Raw genomic sequence first — 22,986 nt, forward strand, 5'->3', positions numbered from 1 at the left:
CCAGGGTCTCCTAAGTCAAAAAGCCCATTACAGATACACCTACACACTCATGCACGCACAGGAACACATACATCATTCACTAATGGCAACTATCTATGAGCATGTATGAGTGTGGGAAAGTATTTATGTCTCCGATATACGGCAAAGTACTGTCTTTTGGCATTTTAATCTGAGATCCCTGCTGTTTCATGAAGGTTCTCCGGCTCTCCGAGAATTTCTCTGATTGTTGATTTAAAAAGGACCAAATGGGGATGAGGGGAAAAAAGAAACCAATAAAATTATAATTATATTACAGATTTATTCTATAACTCTGGTTTTATTTTCCTCTGGAAAAGTCCACGACTAAATACACCCTTGAAATACAGAGCATCGCACTGCAATAATTACCACTCACAGACATCTGCTCACACATACAGTGGGAAGCACACATGCGCACTTGCAGCCGAGCTCTTTGTACAGCACAACACCAATCACTGCTTTTGCCACAGTGGTGACAGCCATTACTGTTGCTGCCATCAAAGGTCACAATGGTGGCTCATTTTCTAAAATTGACTCCAATGAACATCTTCCAGAAAATTCCACAGTCTTAAGGAGCAACCAACGTTATTGAGCGTCCCAATCCAACTCGTGTAAATAATAATAAACAGTTGAATTTATTCAAGTTGAGACGGAGGGAGATCACACACAGCACAAAAGCTGATTTGCACCAATGAGATTTATCCAAAAATGCATTCAATCTTTTAACTGGTGATTACATATTACCAAATGTTAAGAAATGCAATGAGCACAGCTGCATTCATAATGAGATACAAGGTAAATTAGCTAAATTGTATCTAAGAGTGAGTTTTTGTTTTGAAATAAGGCACTTAATATATGCATCAAAGGATTGCTGAGCCAGTAGGTGATTTCAGTGATCCATCAAATACTAGAGAAGAACGCTGTGGCCCAAGTAATATTGGGCAAGGCAGACTCCTTTGAAAGTCTGTAACGTTTTGCAGTGATGCTAAATTTAGCTGCTAAGTCCTAATAACAGGTAGCAGTGCTAACCGAACGTAAAGAAACAGCTGCCATTTCTGTTGTTGTTTCTGGTGCATTCTCATTACAAAATAGCAACAGTGAGCATGTGACATCGTTTTACAAACACTCCATTTTATACATTCACACGGATACACAGACACCGAGTTTTTGAAAATCTGCACTATGGACAGCATTTAAAAAAAAAAAAAGTAGTGTCTTAGAAAGCTGTTTGCTCTTGACGAGAGGTGCAAACGCAGAGGTTAAAGTTTTCTTTTCAAAATATCCACATTGTTTTTAACAGGGCGGTAGGCTATCGGCATTTATATTATATATTGTTTATATTGATATAAACAACTTTAATGAACATACAGAAGTCTTTGTTACATCTTTCACCAATGCAAATGATCTGTGGAGGTTATAGACATCTTGTTTTCGTGTTGTGTTTAAAAACTCTTTGTCATGTTAAGTTGTAGCTCCCCTCTGCCGCTCTTTTGCTGCCACTTTAATTTTCCTCCCTCTCTGTGTTGTTTTGACTGGGTCGTCTCCCTCTGAGATGTATCACATGTAGCAGTAGCCAATGAGTAGAGCTCATAGCTGTTGCCACTATGGGACAGCGTATTGCACCTCGAAAAATAATGACCTCTACTTTTCAAAAAGCCACATCCATCCCCACTGTTCTACTTCATCACCCACAGGATAACTGATGCAAACTGCATGTGTATGTTTGTTGCTGTGTGTGTGTGTGCCCACTATTGCTGGAAGCCTCCGGGGCTGTTTGCCTTGTGCAGAAGGAAGTGTTTTTGTTGAGTCATCCACAAGGGATTCCCTGTAGAGGCGAGAAACGGAAAAGACGAGACCCTCAGAGGTTATATTCAAAGAAGAGGAGAGGAAGAGGAGAGGCAAAAGAGGACAGAGCTTCCTTAGAAATCCTTCCTGTTACGATGTGCACTGAGACGTCAGAGCATAAAAACAATCCCATCCTTACCTGATGTGGACTTTGAGAGATAAACCTAATTCAATCCACCCGTGGCTTAATCAATATAACTGCTTTTCTCATCAAGTTAATCAGATTACTGCTCGATAACGATAGACTCAAGAGCCTCAAGTCCACTTTTTTGTTTCTACTGCAACATAAACATTATTTGTGTGTTTTTAATGGGTCATATCAATTTGTATTCACTGCAACGGAGAGTTGTACCTCTCAGAAAGCCACAACATGGGCATTTATGAAACTTTCCATCTTCTTTTGCATTGTTGTGCATGGTTCAATATTTCTGTTATTTCTAAAATGCGTATGTGTTGAGGTTGTGTCAGTGTTTTGGTTTGCCCAAACCACTCTTTTGGCGCACGAGCGAAGACATACCTGGCGCACCTATTGCAGTGTGTGTTCTGGCTTGTCCTGCTTTCCATGGATGGAATGAGCGCTAGAGGCAGGGAAAATAAAAAGACAGACAGACAGACGGACAAACAGAGAGAGAGAGAGAGAGAGACAGAGAGAGCTGGGGAAAGCCTACACTCTGACTCAGAGGGGAGGTGAGGGAATTCCCTGGTGAGCTGGATAGTTTTTACATCTGGTCGGATTGGAGCGTTGCCTGGAGCTCGGCAGCACCACAGTGCCTGGGCTGCAGCAGGGAAAAGTCTGGTCTTATCCACCTCTGCTTCAGGCTGGTCCAGCTTACAGCCAAGACTAAGAGAATCCTGAGTTACAGTATAATCTGTAACTTTAAGACAGGATGGTCCACAATAATAACTCCAGGCTGTTACTCTCGTCATGTGAATGCTCCTCAGCAACAGGCGTGAATATTTGGATTGTCATTCCTTCAAAATCGGAGTCTGACAGACTTTCATCCCTGCTGTTATAGTTCATTCAAAGACTGTTTATACTTAGTTGAATGCTTCTACCTTGGGCAAGTCTAAACACCAGACAACCTGGTCGATGTATTGTACTTCTAGCGGTATGTCTAGACTGGCGTTTGGCCTCAGGCTAGAATAACCTGTATAAGCTTGGCTCATAGTTTTGGCATTATAGCAATATAAAGTCAGCCTCCACCCATGCTTCAGGCTACAGAGTAGAGAAGTTACACTTTCCTATATAATTTGGATGGCATATTGAGCCACGATCAATCATAATATATAACGACTGTAGGTGCTTATACTCTTATCTCCCTTAAAATTAATATACTGCAAGGCCATGCCTGTGGGAAATAGATGTGTCAATACCCAAGAAAAGACCATAACACAGTATTTGAAGGGGATATGTTGCCCCCCGCCTTTGATAACATTTAATTTAGCTATAGCTGTATTATATCGATTTTCAGTGTCCATGGGGGTGCATATAGTTAAACCTACATAGTCCCGTTAGAGAGCGTAGCCTGTTTGAATTAGAACTAAAAGTTTCCCTCTCACCCTCAGACTTGTTTATTTCTAATCACGTATGACTTATCAGCATGGACCAGTGCACCTTTGTGGATGGAGGGTTTTCAGCATATTAAAGGGATCTGTTGAATCATGACCGTGTCATAACAAAGAGATGTCTAGGTTGTCTTGTGGCCTCGACCTTTTCTTCTGACATGTTTGAACATTTCTGAGGCAGATCTTGAGGAATGTCCCAACTGCATTATAAGAATAGTGATATATCTTAGGGGAGTGTTGCTAACTGCATTGGACAGGGACTCTTGACATGTACTATTCCCTGCATAATAAACAAAACAACATACTCCTGCTATGGTGTGACATGGAGACCAACCAACCTTGATATTTTCCTTCTGAACTCTATTCACTACACAAATAGTATATTTAATAATAATGCATTTAAAAGTCTGGAGGGTCCTCCATTGCCACACAGCCGGAGCCTTGATAAAAGGATGAAATCTGACTCTACTGGCTGTCGTCCTGCTCAGTCGACACCCAAAGGTCAAGTCAGCTCAAGCTTTCCCTGTTATACACCAATAATAACTCACTTCCCGACTATAAACCCATCACAAATCTACTGCCAGGCCATAATTTATACAGAAGCGTCTCGATCCAGACCCTCATTACTCAGATTTCAACTGTCCTCAGATTGGCAGAGACCAGGTGCTTCAGAGGGGGAAGCAGCCATACCTCTGGGATCAGTCACGGAGGAACCCCTTTGGCCTTCTTGGCTTTATTCCTCAATAGACAACAGAGTAATCACCATAAAAATAAGTTTGAAATTATTGACGCATTTCTCAGTTCAGGTAGCAGCGGCAGCAGAGCGGTAAAACGGAAAATAAACTTGACAAGTGTAAACAGGAATGAGGGGGGAATACTCCTGGAAATAATCTCTGGAAAGAAACATAGCTGCAAAAATACATTTGGGTTGTTTCACCTCCATAATTAAGCATGTGAATCATGTTTTCCATTCTCAGAAATATATCAGTGGAATATTTTGGGAAGTGGAAGTTGATGTGGCCAGAACAACACTTTTCAGAAGGAAAACTCACCTCTGGCTGTTAGTGTGAAAAGAGAAAAAAGCCAAAGCCTGTTAGGTCAGTGTGAGGACAAAGATGTCACTGCTCAGATGTCTGTTGCTCTGTAGAAGAGGGTGATCAGTCTAATCAGGGTTTAAGTAGATTTAAAAGCATTGCTATATTATCCCAAACTCCAGTTGTACTTGTTGCTGTGTTGCTACCATGTACACAACATTATGTGTTGTCAAGAACAGAAGAGAAGATGACTCCAAGAGGCCTCTCCCTATATATGCAGTGTTATTGTCCGATGAATGAGTGTGTTGGCCTGGTCGTCTGTATTGGTGTTAGTCTTTGTGGATCCCATTTGCACATGTGAGTCATTTAGAGCAGTAGACAGATTGTTGGGTTGTATCTTTGAGCACAAAGCCTCAGAGTAAGTGTGTGTCTCTACAGTATTTGTCTATGAGCTTACATTCTATGTTTAATCATGGCTGGATTATACCAAGACTTTTCCAGATGCAGCTCCAATACACCTCCTATTATTTGGTGCTTCCCTGACTTATCATTCAAGTTGATGGCCGGAACAAAGGTAGAGGATACTGTGGTTGCGTGTGTGTGTGTGTGTGTGCATATGTGTGGGTGGAGGCTGTGTGAAGGAGGAGGTGGTGTCTAGAACAGAAGCATTTTGCAGATGTTGCAGGGAAGAAGGAGTGAATGGAAAGTTCTGTGGTTATCAGTCGCACAGCTCTTTCTGACTCGCAGAGGTATGCCACATGTGGCTCTAGCCCAACTCAGTCTCAATTTTAGATTTTGCAAATTCTGAGTAATCATTGGAAACCTTTGTTGGAACAAAGGGATTTATTGGTATAAAGGTTGAGAGGAAAGATCAGAAGAAAGTCAGAAAATAAGAGGAAGAGAAGTTTGAAAAACATGTTTACTAGCAGAGGTTGGGGTTGACGTCGTAGGCTAAGGTTTCCCTCTTGGAGAGTCTCCCAGAGCAGAGGCGGTTGAGATTCCCTCATGGTTCCCCGAGACGTAACATGAGGAACACTCATCTTTGACTTTGTCTTTCTCCCTCTCTCTGACCTTCTCCCTGTCTGTGCTCTCTCTAATTGTCCATCCATACTCTTGCAGCCACTAACAGCATTACGTGCCTCTCGATCATCTGCCACATATGCAGTATCATTTCTGCAACCCATGGCAGCTCTATAGGCACATAACCCTGCCTCACTTCCTCAGTCATCCACATCATCTCTATCACAGAGAGGCACATTTCTCCATATGCAACTCTTATTTCCCCCAGTTCAAATAGAAAACCCTTATCTGATCCGTTCACCGTCTGTTTTTCTCTTTCCATGAGTTTTAATATGCCCTTTTTGGAAAGAGATATCTACTGATGATCACTCTCTGAATAATAAAGCTGACCACCCGCCCCCACAAGCACCGTTCACAGTGACTGGGATCCTTTATTCTTTTGCTCGCTGCATGATGTGAAAAACATAATGCTTTGGAGGGGAGGAAAAAAGGGTTTTACATCTTCCAGAGCTGCTGGACTATTTGGAAACTGACTCTGATTATCTTATCTGATGGCTTCCCGTCCCTGAAGCAAAGTGCAGCATTTCAGCAGCGAACTTATTGCTGTATCAATAAAAGCACAGCTGCTTCTTGCCCCACTAGAGTAAAGTGTCAGTGCTACAGTGCCCATGCTGTAGCCTCACATGGTCTAGCACTGACACAAAGGCTGTACTGTGTCACGTCTATTTCTGACAGCACTAATGAGTCATCGGTTCTGAAAAAAAGAGGGGGAAATGGCACTTTGGTCTGTGCTGATTGCCCTAGCAGAGCCCAGAGCGTCTGTTCGCTGTAGGTGTGGCATGAAATCACAGAGAAAACCCAAAGAATGTGAGCTGAGCTTCTGCAGGCTCCCAGCAGCTGCAGTAGCTCACAGGCCTTTTATTGCACGGCAGCCAGTGAAAACTCCTCACCACAACAAGATGGAGATGAGAGAAGGGAGACAACAAACAAAAGCCTCTGCTTTCTTTGTAATTTCACAGAGCAGAGTTAAGAATAGCAGTAAGTGACGAGAGCAGAGAATTGTATTTACAGTAGCCGGAAAACTTAATGAAGATCCTGTCCTAGTTCAAGCTCGGGCAATATAGACAAACTTTAATAAAATGAGTGATAATGTAGTTAATTAAAGTTCTTCCCGTTTGAAAATACTGAGAAAAGCAGCATAACGTCACACATTCAAGGTTAAAACCAACAAATGCTTGAAATTTCTACTTCTTTAAAGACTAAAAATCTGTTGTCAACTGATTGACGAATCATACATTTTTTTAGCATTGCACTTATTTAAAAGCTAAAACCTGTAATGTCCTAGCCCACCCCCAAGGTACACATCTCCTTTTGTTTACCGCAATGAATCAAGTCTAGCGCCATCCATTTAAAGTCCATCTTAGTGATGCACTTCATAATGAGCCGTACTTAATCTTGTATTTTATCCTTTTGTCAATAGACGGGCATCATCTGTGGGAGACAGAAGCCAAGGTTGACAAGGACTCCACCAAATCTGTAAGTTCACATCCCTGACATAACTCCTGCCGTCTAGAACCCATCCTCCCTTACCATTTGGTCTGCCTCCTCCTCATCTGTCCCCTGCAATGATGTAACCTTTACTAAGGCATTACAAGTTGCAACACAGACAGTGACGATCAGCCCATGCAATCCTGAATGGAATTTTCACAAAAACCCTCAGATGTAAACACAAGCTCTGGATATTGTTTATGCATTCAATACAAAAACACACATGCAGGGATTACAAACAGGAAACGTATACACGCACACAAATATACCAATACACTCGTGCTACACAGTCTCCCAGCATAGCCAGACGTTTAGTTCACAGCAAGGTGTTGTGGTGTGGTGAATTGGACCTAAACACCTCATCTGTTCTCGGATCATGCGGCCAAGAGTGGATTACGCCTTTAATTCTTCCCTGCTGGTTTTCATGAGAGGAAATAGACCAGTTCACTCACTGCACTGTGCAGTCACACATTCCAATTGTGATCATATAAAACGTAGTGAAAGGGAAACGTCAGGGGAGAGAATTAAGCATATGTTGTTCTACGTGTCCCAGAAAGCTGCCTGCCCATGCTTAGGAGCTAATTAGGATTTCACTAAGGTTCGTTAAATCTCTTTTCAGTGTGCAGAGTAAAGAACAGGATCTGGAATATCCTGTTTGGTTGTGTGTGATGACACTCTGTTTGTGAAATGCAACTCTGAAATGCTGATGCCTTTTTCATCAGTGGCTTGTCATCCACCCCATAACTCCCCCTTTTTTGTGTTAGCTCACCGAGGCAATTTACACATACACAGGTTCTAAAATAAACCGATTGCGTCTAAATGCTGCTACTTGAGGCTGTTTTTCCTCCTTGTTGTTGCTGTTATTTCACTCAGGTAAATGACTTTGTTGCATCAGGAGGGTAAATATGGACTCTGATGTCTAATTGGCCTGTAGGGCTGGCTGATGTGCTGTGGCTGGAGTCCCAGATGCTGGAAAATTAGCAGGCGTGCAAGGCTCAGCCGGGGGCGGAGGTAAGGGGAGGCAAGGTCGATGAGAGACAAATACTACAGTGTGTTTATTTGGAGATATAACAAACAAATGAGGAGGGACAGCAAAGGGAGCACTGGCCTTCCTCTTATGTCAGTTGCCACCAAACTGCTTGAAAGTCGTCCAGACTGCCTTCCTGACTGCGGTTTAATTGCTGTCCAGAGCGTGCTAACTTTCATTGGTTAGGATGGAGAGGGAAAACCATGTGCGCGTACACGTTTAACAAACACTCAATCAGCCACCTGCGTGTTATCTTTTTCGTCATCTGGAGAGCAGACCAGGGCTGAGAATGCAGACCCCTCAAACCCCTCCAGCCCCACCCTACACTCAACCTCCCCACACTTCTTCCATGAACAGTGATGACCGACAAAAACCTGCTTCCTGACCCAGTGCCCCCTTCTGGCCTGTTTGGACCCCCACATGAGTGACAATCCATTCCAGTAATTAGACACGAACGTTCAGACAACATCTCTCTGTGCTGCCTTGTCTGAAAAAACGTAGTCAAAAGTTCACATCCGTCCAGACTTGCCAAAGTCTGGCCTTGGGGAGGAAGGGGGACAGGGGAGCCTCTCCACAGGGAGACAGGACTACCTCTTTCCTCTCGTTCTGAATGGGAATAAAGCTAAAGACGTGAGGTTCTACCGGACCAATCTCATGCTACTGCTGCTTCTGTATCGTTCAGACAAGCTCATTTAGACCCGGTGCCAGACCTGCCTCTTGGAAACCGTATCCTCAATGCAGGCCAGCAGCAAAATAAAAACATATCATTTGATTAATATACAACTAATTGACATTTGGGGAGTGTCATGAAATCAGATGAGTGAGTAGAATTATCGAATCCCATAAAAGTGAAATGTCTTTATCGTTTCTTATTATTTCAGAGTTCTATTGTTGTGGAGATCCCACCATACAGAAACCAGAGAATATCCAGCCCTGTGCATGTCAACTTCTACGTCTGCAACGGCAAGAGGAAGAGGAGCCAGTGCCAGCGCTTCACCTACCTGCCTCCTAATGGTAATCATCATAAATATTTCCCCACCATTTTTATAAGCGGTGACATTTAAGGACATGTATGCTTTTTCAGAAGCTGCCACTCTGCATTCATCATGTAGAGTATTTCTCCCAGACTTGGCATCCATTCGCTATAAGTTTACAGCAGCCGTCAACATGCCACGTGAAATTTGTGGCCAGGTTTTCCGTCTGTGTTATTAACGTTATGCCAGCCACCACTTGGCTGTGGCCTGTGAATGAGAGCAGAAGATGTGAGGAGTGTTTATTCTGTAGTGAGACCGGCGTTCCCCAGTGATGAGGTGTACCTGCTGAGTGACAGAGCCTGCGAGCTCTGTTAATGTAGAGGAGTCAATCCCCCGGCGACCTGACTTTCACACCCCGCTGCTCACAGTGCCCCCCTGGTCAACAAACACACACCTTATGAACACACACACATCTACGAGCAGTGCTTTGCCCTGTCGTTCATGTAGCAACGTGAAAACCTTGGAATACCTCAGCGCATGTTTATCATGTGTCCCTGGCCTCAGTGTTTATAGATGGCTTTCACATTGGAATTTGAAGAATTTATCGGTGAGGGTGTAGAGAAGAGTTCAACTTCAAAACTGACTTTTCAGAGTGGATACAGGTGAAATATCAGGTGATATGAGTGTCAAGCATCCCACTTGAATACTTTTTTTTTATTTATGCATGCAAAAGGAGGTTGACTAAGCAAACAATAGTTCCCATTTTCATGTGGAGCCACAGGTCTCTGCTGTCGGCTAATGTGTCAGAGACTGGCAAAAGTACACACATTCTTTACTTTAGAAGAAGTACAGATACTTGTGTTAAAAGTACTAATTTAACCTGTTTACGCAAGTAAAAGTGTAACAGTACAGGCTCAGAAATGTACCTAAAGAATAAAAGTAAAAAGACCATTTAACTTAAACCACTCTAACTATTTTCCATTTTAATTTAATTTTAAAACAAACAGAAACCAATGGTTACCCTCACACGCGTTTAAACAAAAGTAACTAGCCTGTTTTGTGCATGTCAGGAGTAGAAATAAGATATTTTTGTTGAAATTAATTAGGTAAAAAAGTTAGGTTCAGATACTTAACTCTACTTTAAATTAATTTAATAAAGTACTTATACTTAGTTACTTCCCACCTCTAGCTATTAACACTTTATTTCTTTCTTCAGGATATAAACAACTCAAAAACGTCTCCATCTATCTCTGCACATTGTCCTGGCTGGTTTAGGGATCCTAACTAGAACATTCCATTTACCCGCCTACCCTTCGTGATAACCAGTGAAATCCATTAGATCAAAACAAAGGTTTCTTTTTTTCATTGATCAGTCTGTAATGGGTCCTATGCTGCTGGGATAGCATGCATTGTGTTTTAACTCCACAGCTGTTAATATGATGTGACATTTAGATTATCAGCAGATGTATTCATGGCCACAGGAGATAAGTGATTCTGGATGAAGCTCTGACAGAAAGTGGAGCTAGGCCCTATTAGGAGATGCCTGATTATATGATGAACGGGTGCATTGTGGGTAACTGGACCGGTGTGGGGAAGACAAACTGTGGCCATATATAGCATATCAATTTCATATACTATACTGCCACAGAGAAAGAGATGTGGAGGCTTATCAGTCTCTCTTAAGTCATTTCCCTGAGCATAAACATAGCCTAATTAAAAGATGACTTGTTGTGTTCTCTCTTTTGCTGCCAAGTAAACCACAAGTACAGTGTGGACCACACAAGCAGGGCCAGTGTCTTTTCAAAGGAGCATAATTAACTCACAAGTCTTAGAGCAAAAGAGATCATGAATCACAGGATGCAGAGTTCTATTTTGAGATCCAACACGCTTTTGAAGATTCACATTAAAATATACAACACAGCATTTTTTTTTTCAAAGAAGTTTTTAAATCAGACAGTGTAGTGTTACCTCATGTGGATAAGACCTGAGGCAGATCGGCTCTGTGTGCAGAATCTCACTGAGGTGACACCAAGCAGAGCTGCTCCCTCTGGCATTTATCATTGTCTAATGAACTATTACAGCTTGTAATTATAAATCAAGATAGAAGTATAAATATTGATAGTGTTTCCTTGTCTTGATGCAACATAATGAAAAGCATTTACAAAGCTTTTTGTACAAAGGTTATGATCAGTGTAAACCCACTCTGTGGTGCAGATGACTGTAATACTTTCATGGCTCCAATACGGCAACAATGAATGAGGAAATTATAGTAAAGCTGTTTGCTTTTGAGGGTTTCAGTGTGAGTGTGTGTGTGTGTGTGTGTGTGTGTGTGTGTGTGTGTGTGTGTGTGTGTGTGTGTGTGTGTGTGTGTGTGTGTGTGTGTCAACACTCAAAGAAACAACCCAACAACAGGTACTCGAGGGTGCAGGGGGAGGAGGACAACCACACACACTTTCACACAAACACACGCACACACACTCTGCTGTCATCACTTTTTTGCTCACTCGTATGAAAAGACTCTTCCGGCCCGTTGTCCCACTTCAAGCACAGTTGTGGTCTCTGACGTTGTTAAGAGAGAACATTTCTTTCACACTCTGGTGTCTGCTCGTCTATAAAAAAGGCAAACCCAACCCTTAAAATAGCCCGACTTGTTTGAAACAGCGGAAGGATGAAGCAAACAGTCTGTTGGACACAGATGCTGGTGAAAACCACCTTTATTTTCCATTCAGGTCACATGACCACCTTGTTGTTCTTTGACAGTAATGCAAAGGCAGTTGACCCCACTGTTGCTGAGCACTGATGCCTGCGTTTGTAGAACAAAATACACTAGGATAGAAGTTTGTGCTGCATGTTCCCCTCAGTTTAAATCATACATGTTATTTCAATAGGGAATGTATTGTTTCAGACATGTAAGGAGATCTTTATCTTCTCCCAACCTTGCCTTCAGAATTATAACATATTATTATCAGATGCAGGCTGTAATGGAAACATAGCTGCTCTCACTCGTACTAGCTGACAGACAAAGATAAGCTGCAGGGATATGAGTGGAGGGGCCCTGCAGACCTGTTGAAACGTTGCCATAATAATGCATTGTGAAGTTAAAACGGGATTTATAAATTTGAGCGAGCACTCTGCAGTGCAGTATGTCAGTAAGTGCATAGGTCACGTTTCTTTATGAACAGATCAATTCTTCAGTGGAGTGATAGTGAACAAAAGAACTTAAGGATTTGATATTATTGAATAAAGGTGAATACACAACAAATCAGAACAGTTTTCCAGCCAATTTTCTGTGGCTCAAGATTGATTGAATGTGAGCCAAAGTTGTCTTCAGCCAATTTATTGTTGAGAAACATCAGAAGCATTTGTGGTCCAAGCCTAAGTGCTTTTCTGTGACTGTATGTGATGAACATACAACACAAGTGTCCTCGTCTGGCTCCCGGAATGAGCTTTTCCAAGCTCCCTTCCAATCATTCTTGCGTGAGAAGAGAAGTGATGTGTTGCTCTTCAAATAAAAAACTGTTTTTCACCAACCACATTAAACAACAAAACGCTAAAAAAGTGTTGGCATTGGCCGAAGGCTCGGGCGAAGAACTTCTCGGAACCCCTTTTATTTTTACAGGCCGTTCGGAGATTCCTCCGTGATATCAAGTTCTATTCTTAACGCAAACGGGTGCTGTCTCCCCCTGTTGCACTGGTTTGAGGTTTGAGCTTGGGAAGGGGGGAGTGAGAAATCCATTCTGTGTGACACATACAGGAAAAGTTAATGAACCACACATTTTTATATATTTGCACAGTCATATTTTTTCCCCCAAAAAATAGACAAAGAGACTTTCATGCCGGCAGCTTCAGGCTCTGTCAGAATCACCTATGCTACACTAAGGCCCACAGTATGCTGGGTGACCAGATTGCATACACAGTGGGACATGGAGCACCAGGTACCCTTGAGTTAATGAACTACCACCTGCTCCATATTAAATGTCAGTGCAGATTCATGCGATTAGAACAGTATGAGTTCAGCATTTCTGCAATAGGATGAGTCCTGGTTTTACCGCAGTGTCATATCCCAGCCAACGAGCATCAGAAATGAGTGTCACGATATGTTGTGTCCCTGGAACCCACTTGCCCAAAGGGTACAGCTGGAGAGGGTTTCCTTCTGAAGATAATTTACAAATCTATATAAGCCCTGTTTGCTTTCCGCTCCTAATCAAATACACTGATACAGGCCCAGACACACATCTACTGTGTGTCAATGACAGCTTATGTCTTTCCCTTCGGAGGAAACAAGTGCTCAATAAAAGACACAGATCAGGCTTGATCAGTTTAATACGAGCAGACCGAGAGGGATCTGCCAGAGCTGGAGAGAAAACCATGTGCAGAGCATCCACTGTCTGTGGGCCATAACCCACAGGTTGAGAGGAAATAGAAGCCAGCTGAAGTCAAGACTGTCCTGGTGAATCTGTTTTCTCAGCTCACATACAAAGTCAAGAGAAGAGGCACAGATGGATGGAGCTGGAGGGAGACCTTTGTTTGAATCTGCAGAGGACATGGGTGGATCTCGGAAAGAACATTTTGAAAGTTTGAAGGCTGAAGTTCGAAGTGATATGATTTTGATTCCCATCATTGCCTGTCCTATGCACAGGCAGGGGGCATAGAGGAGAATTTTGTTTACCAGTTACTTCGATGTAAAGAGATACTTTTTTTTTACTACTTTAAAAATACACCTTTCTTCTCTGACTGTTTTACAAAAAGGAACTGCAAATGGCAAGAGCATCCCATCCCTTCTTTGATACAGCTGTTTCACCCTGTTCCCCCAAATTAAATTAAAAAGGGTACCCAGAGAAAGCAACAATCACCCAGATCAGACAGTTTGCTGATTTCTTTGATACAAATCATAACTGACCAGACGAACTTGCGTTTCGGTTCAAACTTAGCTTCTTAACATCAAGGCTTTGATATCTTTAGATATTTATAAATATTTAGATGTTTACATGACTTTAACTGAAATTTAACATTCTGATTTTAAATTTGCTTCAACTTAGATAATAAATCTGTTCCTGAAATGAAGCTAAATCGTGAAAAATAATCACACTTGGTTAGGACATTTCCACATGACAACTCTGACATCCCAGTGTTGGCACAGTGCTATCGTTTCACACTAGAGAAGACAAGGAAGAGACAGAGAATCGCTGAGGGAAGCAACTGTGGATGTAGCATGCACCATGTGACTCACTTGTTATTCCCTAGGCCTTAAAGGAGGAGGCCCGTGCATCATGGGACTCGCCTTACGATGAATCCCAGGCACCAGACCTGGTCTCTGGGCTCTGAGAGCAGACAGGGCTGACGTAGATGTGCTCCCTGCTGCATTGTCACTGCACGGCGGCTCAGCGCCCTGGAGGCTACAGGCGCGATTAACGTCTTTTCAAAGCCAGCTCCCACAAAAATAATAACACAACAGGCTGTTTTTCATACGACACACTAATGCTTCATCAATTCGTATCCCCCTTCGCTTTTACCATCACTCAGCTTCTGCTGTGTACATATGCAAACACACAGCTTAAACAGACATCCTATTCATATTGGCATCTGTTTTCCCTTGTATAAATGTCACTTGGAGCTACTTTAGTCAAAGTCTCTCAACGGTTGGCATCAAAAGCACACCACACCCATTAACACATTTTAACAATGTGTGGAAATAGAAACAGTGAGTCTATTATGACTCAGAAGCTTTTGCTATACATCTGGGTGTCTTAACACGACCCTATTAGCTTTGTGCTGGCACAGTCAGTGTATTTGTACTTATATATTAACAGCAGCCAGCTTGTTAATGCAATTTCCCTCCCCTCCACACATTACAGTTTGTAAATGTTTCAAACTGAAAGGCTTTGCAATTCTTTTTTTAGTATAATATAAATCACACAGAAAGATTTCATACTGGGTCTGATGCATTTAAAAAAAAAACTGAGAAGCCGTCTGGAACAAGTAGAATGTCATCCTCTGATCAAGGAGCGGCAAATTATCCACATTGCTTCCAAGTCTATTTTAGTTTGTCGGCGGTCAAGTTCGATACGCTGCTAGTAACTGGGACCACATATTCAAAAGAGGAAAACGAATTTCCATGATCTAATTGATCCCAAACAGCAGCTGGCAGTACAAAATAAGGACACACACAAAGACACACGCACACATACTAGGTCCATATGATATCAGCCACTCACAGGGCACAAACCACAAACAAAAAAATCTCATTGAAATATCTTAAATCAAATGCCTGATGCCTGTTGTTTTTTCCCCTGCTATCTGGAACTCCTCTGACAGATGCAAAAAAACTGAGCAAATACAATCTGGTCTGAAAACCTGCATGAAGGTGAAAACCTTCTGAGTTGGTGTGTCAACGTGAGGTTGTAAATTTTGAACTTCGGACGAAAAATACACACTTAGTTTCAAGACAAATATTTTTTATGAATAGTATCTCTTAATTTCAGTAACTACTCTTGACTGTGAACATGGAGTGCGTGATACCTCTCAGTCAGAACTAATCAGGAAACTGTGCTGGACTAGAAATCCAAAAGAGGAGGCAGGACGATCACGTGGGGTCATCTCCTGCATTATCCAAGGCCTAAAGCTCCTGTAACCACAGGCACAGCTCTACGGCCTCTTAAGGAGCTGAGGCCGCCCAATCAAAATCAAATCATCTCCTATTTTTCACTCTCCTTCCTTTATCTTGTGGTCCTGGGAGAATCAATTATTTCTAGAGAGCGAGGCGGACCTAGGGGTCCCTGGCTTCACAAGCAGCAGCAGCAGCAGCAGAGCAGTGCTTTAAAGTTCTCTTTTATTGGATATCAGAGCTGGAGGACAGTCCAAAGAAAATAGGCCTTATTCATTATTAGAGCCAGCTGTGGCTTTCCACACTGATGACTCATCCATTTTTCTTTCCCCCCTATTCTTTTGCTTTTTTCATGGTGTGGTAAAAGAGGGGTGGCGGGTGGAAGACATGAGGGTTTCTCTGTTAGAGTACTCAGCCAAGTTGACTCTGAGCCCATATCCACTGGTGGTTGTTTGTTTGGATTATGGAGGTCACAATTGTGCCTGCTCACTGATTGACTCAGCCTTGCTCGTGCACTCATTGTGCCACGTGGATCCCCAGCACATTTTTTAATATCTCCACCTTTCTTTCTACTTTTTTCCCCCCCAGTGCCGATAATAAAGACAGAACCCACTGATGAATATGATTCTCTGGGGACTGCAGGGCGGCCCATGCATTCAAAGCACTACTACAGCCAGCCCAGGCACGCTCCCATCATGCCTGTAGCAGAACCCGATGCCTGCCTGGTTGGTACCTTCCCTTCTTGCCATTCTACCATTCCATCGTCGTCTCCCAGCTCCAGCCCCACCCTGCATGACCTATCCCCTGCGGCATACAGCAAGTGCCTCCCCAGCAGCCCCACTCATGCGACACCACCAGGTCCTTTGGTGTCCCCCACTCCGGATACCCCTGTCCACCCTAAACTTACCCACCCAGCCTCACCAGACCACAACATATGCCTAGGGATGCTCCACTCCCAGGGCAGCCCCAGCCACCTCAACAGCCCAGGACCCCATGGTTACCACCATATCTATGCCAACAGCAGCCCCTCATCCTCCCCGGGGTCCCAGCCTTCCACTCCCGGTGGGACTGCAGAGAGCCCGTTCGTTCAGACCTACAGCCCCAGTCAGGCTCAGGCAGCAGCTGGCTCAGCCCAAGCTGGAGTGCGCCCACCCAGCCTGGTACCCGAGGATGCCAGCCCCCCTTCGATGGCCGTCACAGTCAAACGGGAGCCACAAGAACTGGACCAGATGTACTTAGATGATGGTAAGTTACCGGAAACAAGTTGCACAGACAGTATTTGGAAGTATCCCTTTGATATTTATTAGAATAAAGAAAAGCATTTTGTTTTTCTAGATCAACTCTTCTCTTTAGCTTACCGTCCATTCCAATATGGCTGTTATATATTACACTAAACTAACACCTTTTGCTTATCTGTGAGCCCTCACGCATAGCCGCACCCTGCTGCACCTCTCACTATTTCCTGATGAAACTCTAGCAGCAGATGTACGTCAGATTTGTTTAAATTTAGACCCGGGCAATTTATTTGCTTTTGGTCTATCGCGCGGCCCAGCTCATGTTGTCCAAGTGGCTGCTTCTCTGCAAAGCAGTAAATTGCCTTGATGGGGTTTTGAAACAATCTGTCAAAACATCAGAGCACTGAGGTCAGGTGGGGTGCAGCAGAACAAAAACAGTGGCACACGCGTAGCGAACCAAACTGTTGACACAACGACTAATGAAGGAAGCAAAACAATGGATAGGGGTTTCCTGAACCAAGCGATTCCCCCTCCACATATTTCTGGGAGGGATGCTGGGAGTCAGGAGGCAGAGGCTTTGTTTTCCCGTGTTTTCCCCACGGAGTCGGCACCATGCGGCTGTCGTCATCAAGGGAGTCGGTGGGGTCACTCATCTCCCTCTGGCAATGAAACCAGTCACACCCAAGCGCCCATATGGTCAAGTTTATTGCCGACTGTGTCCATCTCACATTTTGTCTCTCAGTTCACCAACCTGTTATCTGTGTGAGCAGAGGCCCTGCACGTTGTTATGATAAATATACATAGAACGCAGCAATGGCATTATGCCAGCTTCAAGAGTTAAAATCCCCTGCATCCCAGTGGAGGTGGGGAGGTAGACAACTCCACATTGAGCTCAGGAACATCAGCCTTCCTGTGCGCCTTTTGTTCAGTGTGTGCCTGTGTGTGTGTGATCACGTATGAGTGTGTGCACACTTCACTCAACAGCTCTGGGAGTAGGGGGGGGTGATAGGCATGAGGGGACCAGGGGAGTTCTGCTGTGGAACTGTAATTGAGTTGAAAGGCAGTTGTCAGCATATCTGTCAGCACTGATGAGTCCCATTAGTCCTCCCCTCATAAACACAAAATACAACAGGCAGGGAAGGTGTCTGTCTGTTGTCAGCTCTAAAAACTTTAACCTAAAATCTTGAGCTTTTTCAATTCTCTTCCTTTTCTTATCTGTGTGTCTCTATACTTCTACTCTTGAGTTCCCAGTGACGCAAGATGCTCTGGAAATCAGATTTCAACCAGCACAACTCAATAGACATTCTGTTCTCCGTTTTTAATGGATTTTGGCAGGAAGAAGCTTTAATTTCACTTTCAATTGAATAAAGTGAAAGTGTAGCTTCATTTTACGTTTTGCAATAAGGTTGGTATGAGGCCCTTTTACACCAACAGTATGAAGATACAGCAAATGATCATAGCAGTGCTGAGGTGAAATCATGTAACCTTGTTTCTCTTCCCCACTCGTCCATCCACTGTCACTTTAGCAGGCTCGCTCTTCCTCCAGCGCGGTGGCCAATTGTATTGGGTCAGTGATTACAGTTGCATTAGGAACGTACAGGAATGAGTATTGATTGGCCGAGGACAGTGAGGCAGCCCAATGAAAAACCTCAGCGTGCTGCCGTTTTGCATCACCTAACGTCTGCACAAGCTGCTGTGGTGAGCTCCTGGACTCCTGATAAGTGTGTGGTGGTAACAGCATACTCCAAAGGCATCTGCTGCTCCTGGGCCCGGCCCTATCTCCAGCCCCATCAAATGAGCCCTAAGCTAAAGTAAACAAGATTGGAAAGCAGCTCACAGGCAGTCCGGCTCCCCGTCCACATGCATTACCGCCGTATGTTAGCGAGCTGAGCGCTCCATTAGAGAGGAAAGACAAGCGGATGACCTCACCACAGCAGCAGTGATTTAACGCAAGCCATGTAGAGTAACGTTCCTCCCCAGCAATTGGGGGCCGGTGATTTGGAGTCTGCGGGAGCACACTTGATCTTCCCCATGAGCGGAGTGCCTCCCACGCTCGAGCGCTGAGGCTCTCATCAGGCCAGAGGAAATGTGTCTCTATGGCCAGGCCCAGGTTTTACGCAGCCCCTGAGAAATCACTCAACTTATCAACGGTGAGCTACTGTACCGCAAGGAGCTTGGTTAGTATGCAAGGAGTCCGAGATGTAAACCCCCCTGAGTGTCATACACACTCTCCACTTTAATGTGCTAAACTCTTCCCTCTACTCTGATAGATGCTTACAAAGTACAATGCGAGATCATGGTGATGATTCTGGTGTGTGCAATGAGGTTTTATGGCAAAAATCCAGTTGACGTTGGGGGAGCCATTTTTCTCTCAGTGGCATGTTGGCTCTCACCTGATTCGAGTCTCTCTTCTCACTCCTATAACTGAAGCAACAAGTATCGTGCGCCTCAACACAAGAAGAGAAACACCCAACACTGCTTGTTGACTCACTGTCATAAACAACGCATGGTGGGACTCACATAAAACCAACGTTTTCAGACATTTCTTGCTTACTCACAGCCCAATATCTCACAGTGAGCAAAACACCAGTCAGATGACATCTGTGCATCTAACAATAGAGTTTATGAAAAACACGGTCTGCAGCGTTTACATTTGCCTCGTTAGTTACTAATTAAACTCCCAAAAAAGACACAAGAACATGATGTCATGCTTTGTCACATGTCTGAAGGAGCAATTCTGATGACATCACACCCACTCATGTCAAACAACATGTCCATCTACAAACACACACAAATGCGTATACACTTCTGATGTTAGACTTTACACAGACAACTCCACAAGGCTGCTGCTGTGTGTCCTGTCTCATTAGATGGTGCTGTGATGGGTGATATCATGAAACACATCTGAATGCAGCACACGGCAAAGGAACTGGTGCTAATCAGAGGGCCAGATTTCTACCAGCTGCCTCTCTGGGAAACAGAGGGCCCTTATTCCCCCAAAATAAGAAAAACACAGGGCGCAACGCAGCCTCCGCTGATTTCTGACGTTTGACATATGTGCTCTGATTGCATCGTTGTGATTGTTTCCTCTTCAGTTCAAGGTTTGTGCATTTGAGACTCAACCCGGCTTGTTTTCCCCAAACTGGAAACAGGATTGTTGTCGGCCCTCCGTTCCTCCTTCTCTCCCTCCAGCAACAAAAAGGACATTTTAGCCTTCCTGAGGATCTTCGTCCACCATCCGATGCTTCTGAAGGCATCTCCAGGCTTTCCTCATGGAAACTTTTACACATCCTGGCGAGTTGCCCAGACCTTAGGTCTCCGCAAAACCCCTAATGATGATTGAGAGCGCGCCCGCACTGTGCTGAAAACATGCTGAGTCGCTAACATTGGAGTGTGCCGCAAGGTTGGCTTTGAGATTGGGGGGAGTGTGGGGGTGCATAACAGAGAGAGGATTTGGGTAGGGGGATGATCATTAAAGTGGAGGTTGAAATGTCTAATGGGACTCACTAAAGCAGAGCTGCTCCTGTATGTTTTGACAGTGTGTATGTGTTTTTCTTTTTCTAGCTGGCAGGGCCAGTGACAGCCTGTGCTTTCACAATGCTCCACCTCTGACCCTCTGGCCTGTTGTGAGCAGGTCAAGCCCCAGCTAATAGGGTCCAGAGAGAAAGGCTGTCTTGTGGTTAAGTGCAATGCCAAGAACACAGTCTCCTTCTAGACGTATAGAGATATTGACAGGTACAAGAAGAAGGGTGATGGCTTTTTTATTATTTATGACTACAAAGAGGATGTGGATTTTTTACTATTGTTGTTCATGCTGCCTTCTCACATTAAGAATGCTGTTTCCTGGCAGCCCTTGACACAGCGGGGTATAAGTAAAAGTTTGGTCTTGCTGGAGAAGTTTTATGGTCTCAGGAAAAAATTAATAGGTGGCTGCTGTCTTGGTTTGGCCTAAGACCGCCTTAGCTATGGATCAACAACTGCACTTTTGGGATCAGCAATACATTTGATTCAATTTCTTCTCATTAGGATCACAAACCATTATGTTTAATGTGCAAACTGAACAACCACGGCTCTTATTACCCATTATCAGATATTACCGACCTGACTGAAGGAGCTGAAGGAATTTGCTGTGCTGTAAATAAGAAGATCTGGTTGTGGGAGAGGTTATGTTTAATCGAACATGTGGCTTATCAAACTTAAGACATTAATATCAGACGTACTGTAAACTAATCGCCTGATCTTGCAAACTAGTAGTTGTAGTTATATAACGTTGGAAAAGAAGAGCCTATCCAAAACTGGTGATGAAAAACATTTTTACACCCTGTAGCAGCCCACATGTTGGAAAGTTAAAGTCACAGAGAACAGTGTGCTTAAATACATTAGTTGTAATATAAAGTTTGGAAGTTACAATGGAAGTACAGTAATGGAAACAAGGACACTATCTGCAGCATATTCGTCATTGCGGAGGATTACCTTTGCAGTTGAGTGGAAGTTCTCTGGATTACCTTAGCGCCCTGTGTTTCCTCTTACATCGCTTTTATGTCCGTCCCATTGGCTGAACATAAGAGCCTTTAGATGCCTGGTTGTGATCAGATTTTTCTTGGTATCACTTATTATGAAACCCACTCAATTACAGAAACTGTTGTCCAAGATTGCTTGCGGTTCAGGAAATAATTGGATCCAAGTGGTTACATATGACAGTGATAATAGGGGCATTGTATCAGTGCTTTGATTTTAAGCTCTTTCTAAAACCAATCGGATTTTTGAAAGGTGCGGCAAGATGAGTCTGTAAGAATTCGATCCATTCATTACCACAATGTGCTGGGGGCGTCTGTCTGTCTGTCTGTCTGTCTGTCTGTCTGTCTGTCTGTCTGTCTGTCTGTCTGTCTGTCTGTCTGTCTGTCTGTCTGTCTGTCTGTCTGTCTGTCTGTCTGTCTGTCTGTCTGTCTGTCTGTCTGTCTGTCTGTCTGTCTGTCTGTCTGTCTGTCTGTCTGTCTGTCTGTCTGTCTGTCTGTCTGTCTGTCTGTCTGTCTGTCTGTCTGTCTGTCTGTCTGTCTGTCTGTCTGTCTGTCTGTCTGTCTGTCTGTCTGTCTGTCTGTCTGTCTGTCTGTCTGTCTGTCTGTCTGTCTGTCTGTCTGTCTGTCTGTCTGTCTGTCTGTCTGTCTGTCTGTCTGTCTGTCTGTCTGTCTGTCTGTCTGTCTGTCTGTCTGTCTGTCTGTCTGTCTGTCTGTCTGTCTGTCTGTCTGTCTGTCTGTCTGTCTGTCTGTCTGTCTGTCTGTCTGTCTGTCTGTCTGTCTGTCTGTCTGTCTGTCTGTCTGTCTGTCTGCGTGCGTGCGTGCGAGCGTGCGTGCGTGCGTGCGTGCGTGCGTGCGTGCGTGCGTGCGTACCCCAATCCCAGGCATCAGAGCCAGAGGATCTGGTCTGGTTTCAGTCGCTCCGTCATAAAATCAACGTCATTGAGAAAGAATGTGTCTGCTGAAAACTTGCAGCCAAATTATCTGATCAAATTGGGTTTCTTTTGTGTCTGGGACCTGATCCACACACACACATTTAGATAAGAGATTTAGATTTTGAATTTTAACTATATTTTTCACTATTGCAGAGTTGCTACTGTAAAGGGCCGTGTCTTTGTTTCATTCATTGAGCCAAGCTGGGTGAAAAGTGGACGAACATCAAAACAGATTTCAACAAAGTACACAATAAAATATAGCAGAGTAAAACCACTAAATGTCGTAACACACACTTCCCTCTCCAGACGCATTTATTAAAGCGATATTCCTTCAGTTCAGCATACGTCATGTGTTTCTTATAGATTCTCCTGACACAGCCGTTTAGAGGCTCGGTTTATGTGGCTCACATTCTGAGGTTTAGGAAACACGCGTTGAAAAGCCACTGAGCCACACAGATCACAGCGGGTCAGGACTCAGACATAGCCTGTGGCTTGGCTGGGATCTTCCTGTGTATATCTTTGATCGCCGAGTTACCACCTCATGCAAGACTCCCGCCAGACTCCCTCATTACTGAATCATAATATGACAAATGTCAGTGTGACAGACTTCAGTGACAGGATGATCTGTGAGGGAGTCTCCTTCCCCCACGAGGCTGCGATGCCGTT

At 43.8% G+C, this 22,986-nt stretch overlaps 1 protein-coding gene across 1 annotated transcript in view; it reads left to right on the top strand.

Annotated features, from left to right (window-relative positions):
- LOC133014231 (nuclear factor of activated T-cells, cytoplasmic 1-like) overlaps window positions 1-22,986 on the top strand; it is a 59,110-nt gene that overhangs the window by 21,710 nt on the left and 14,414 nt on the right. Inside the window, exons 7-9 of the mRNA XM_061081419.1 lie at window positions 6,964-7,019; window positions 8,940-9,072; window positions 16,225-16,881. Of these exons, the coding sequence (XP_060937402.1) occupies window positions 6,964-7,019; window positions 8,940-9,072; window positions 16,225-16,881 (846 nt within the window). The remainder of the gene's footprint in view (window positions 1-6,963; window positions 7,020-8,939; window positions 9,073-16,224; window positions 16,882-22,986) is intronic.

The sequence above is a fragment of the Limanda limanda genome, chromosome 11 (genome assembly GCF_963576545.1).
Source record: "Limanda limanda chromosome 11, fLimLim1.1, whole genome shotgun sequence".
Taxonomy (NCBI): Eukaryota; Metazoa; Chordata; class Actinopteri; order Pleuronectiformes; family Pleuronectidae; genus Limanda; species Limanda limanda.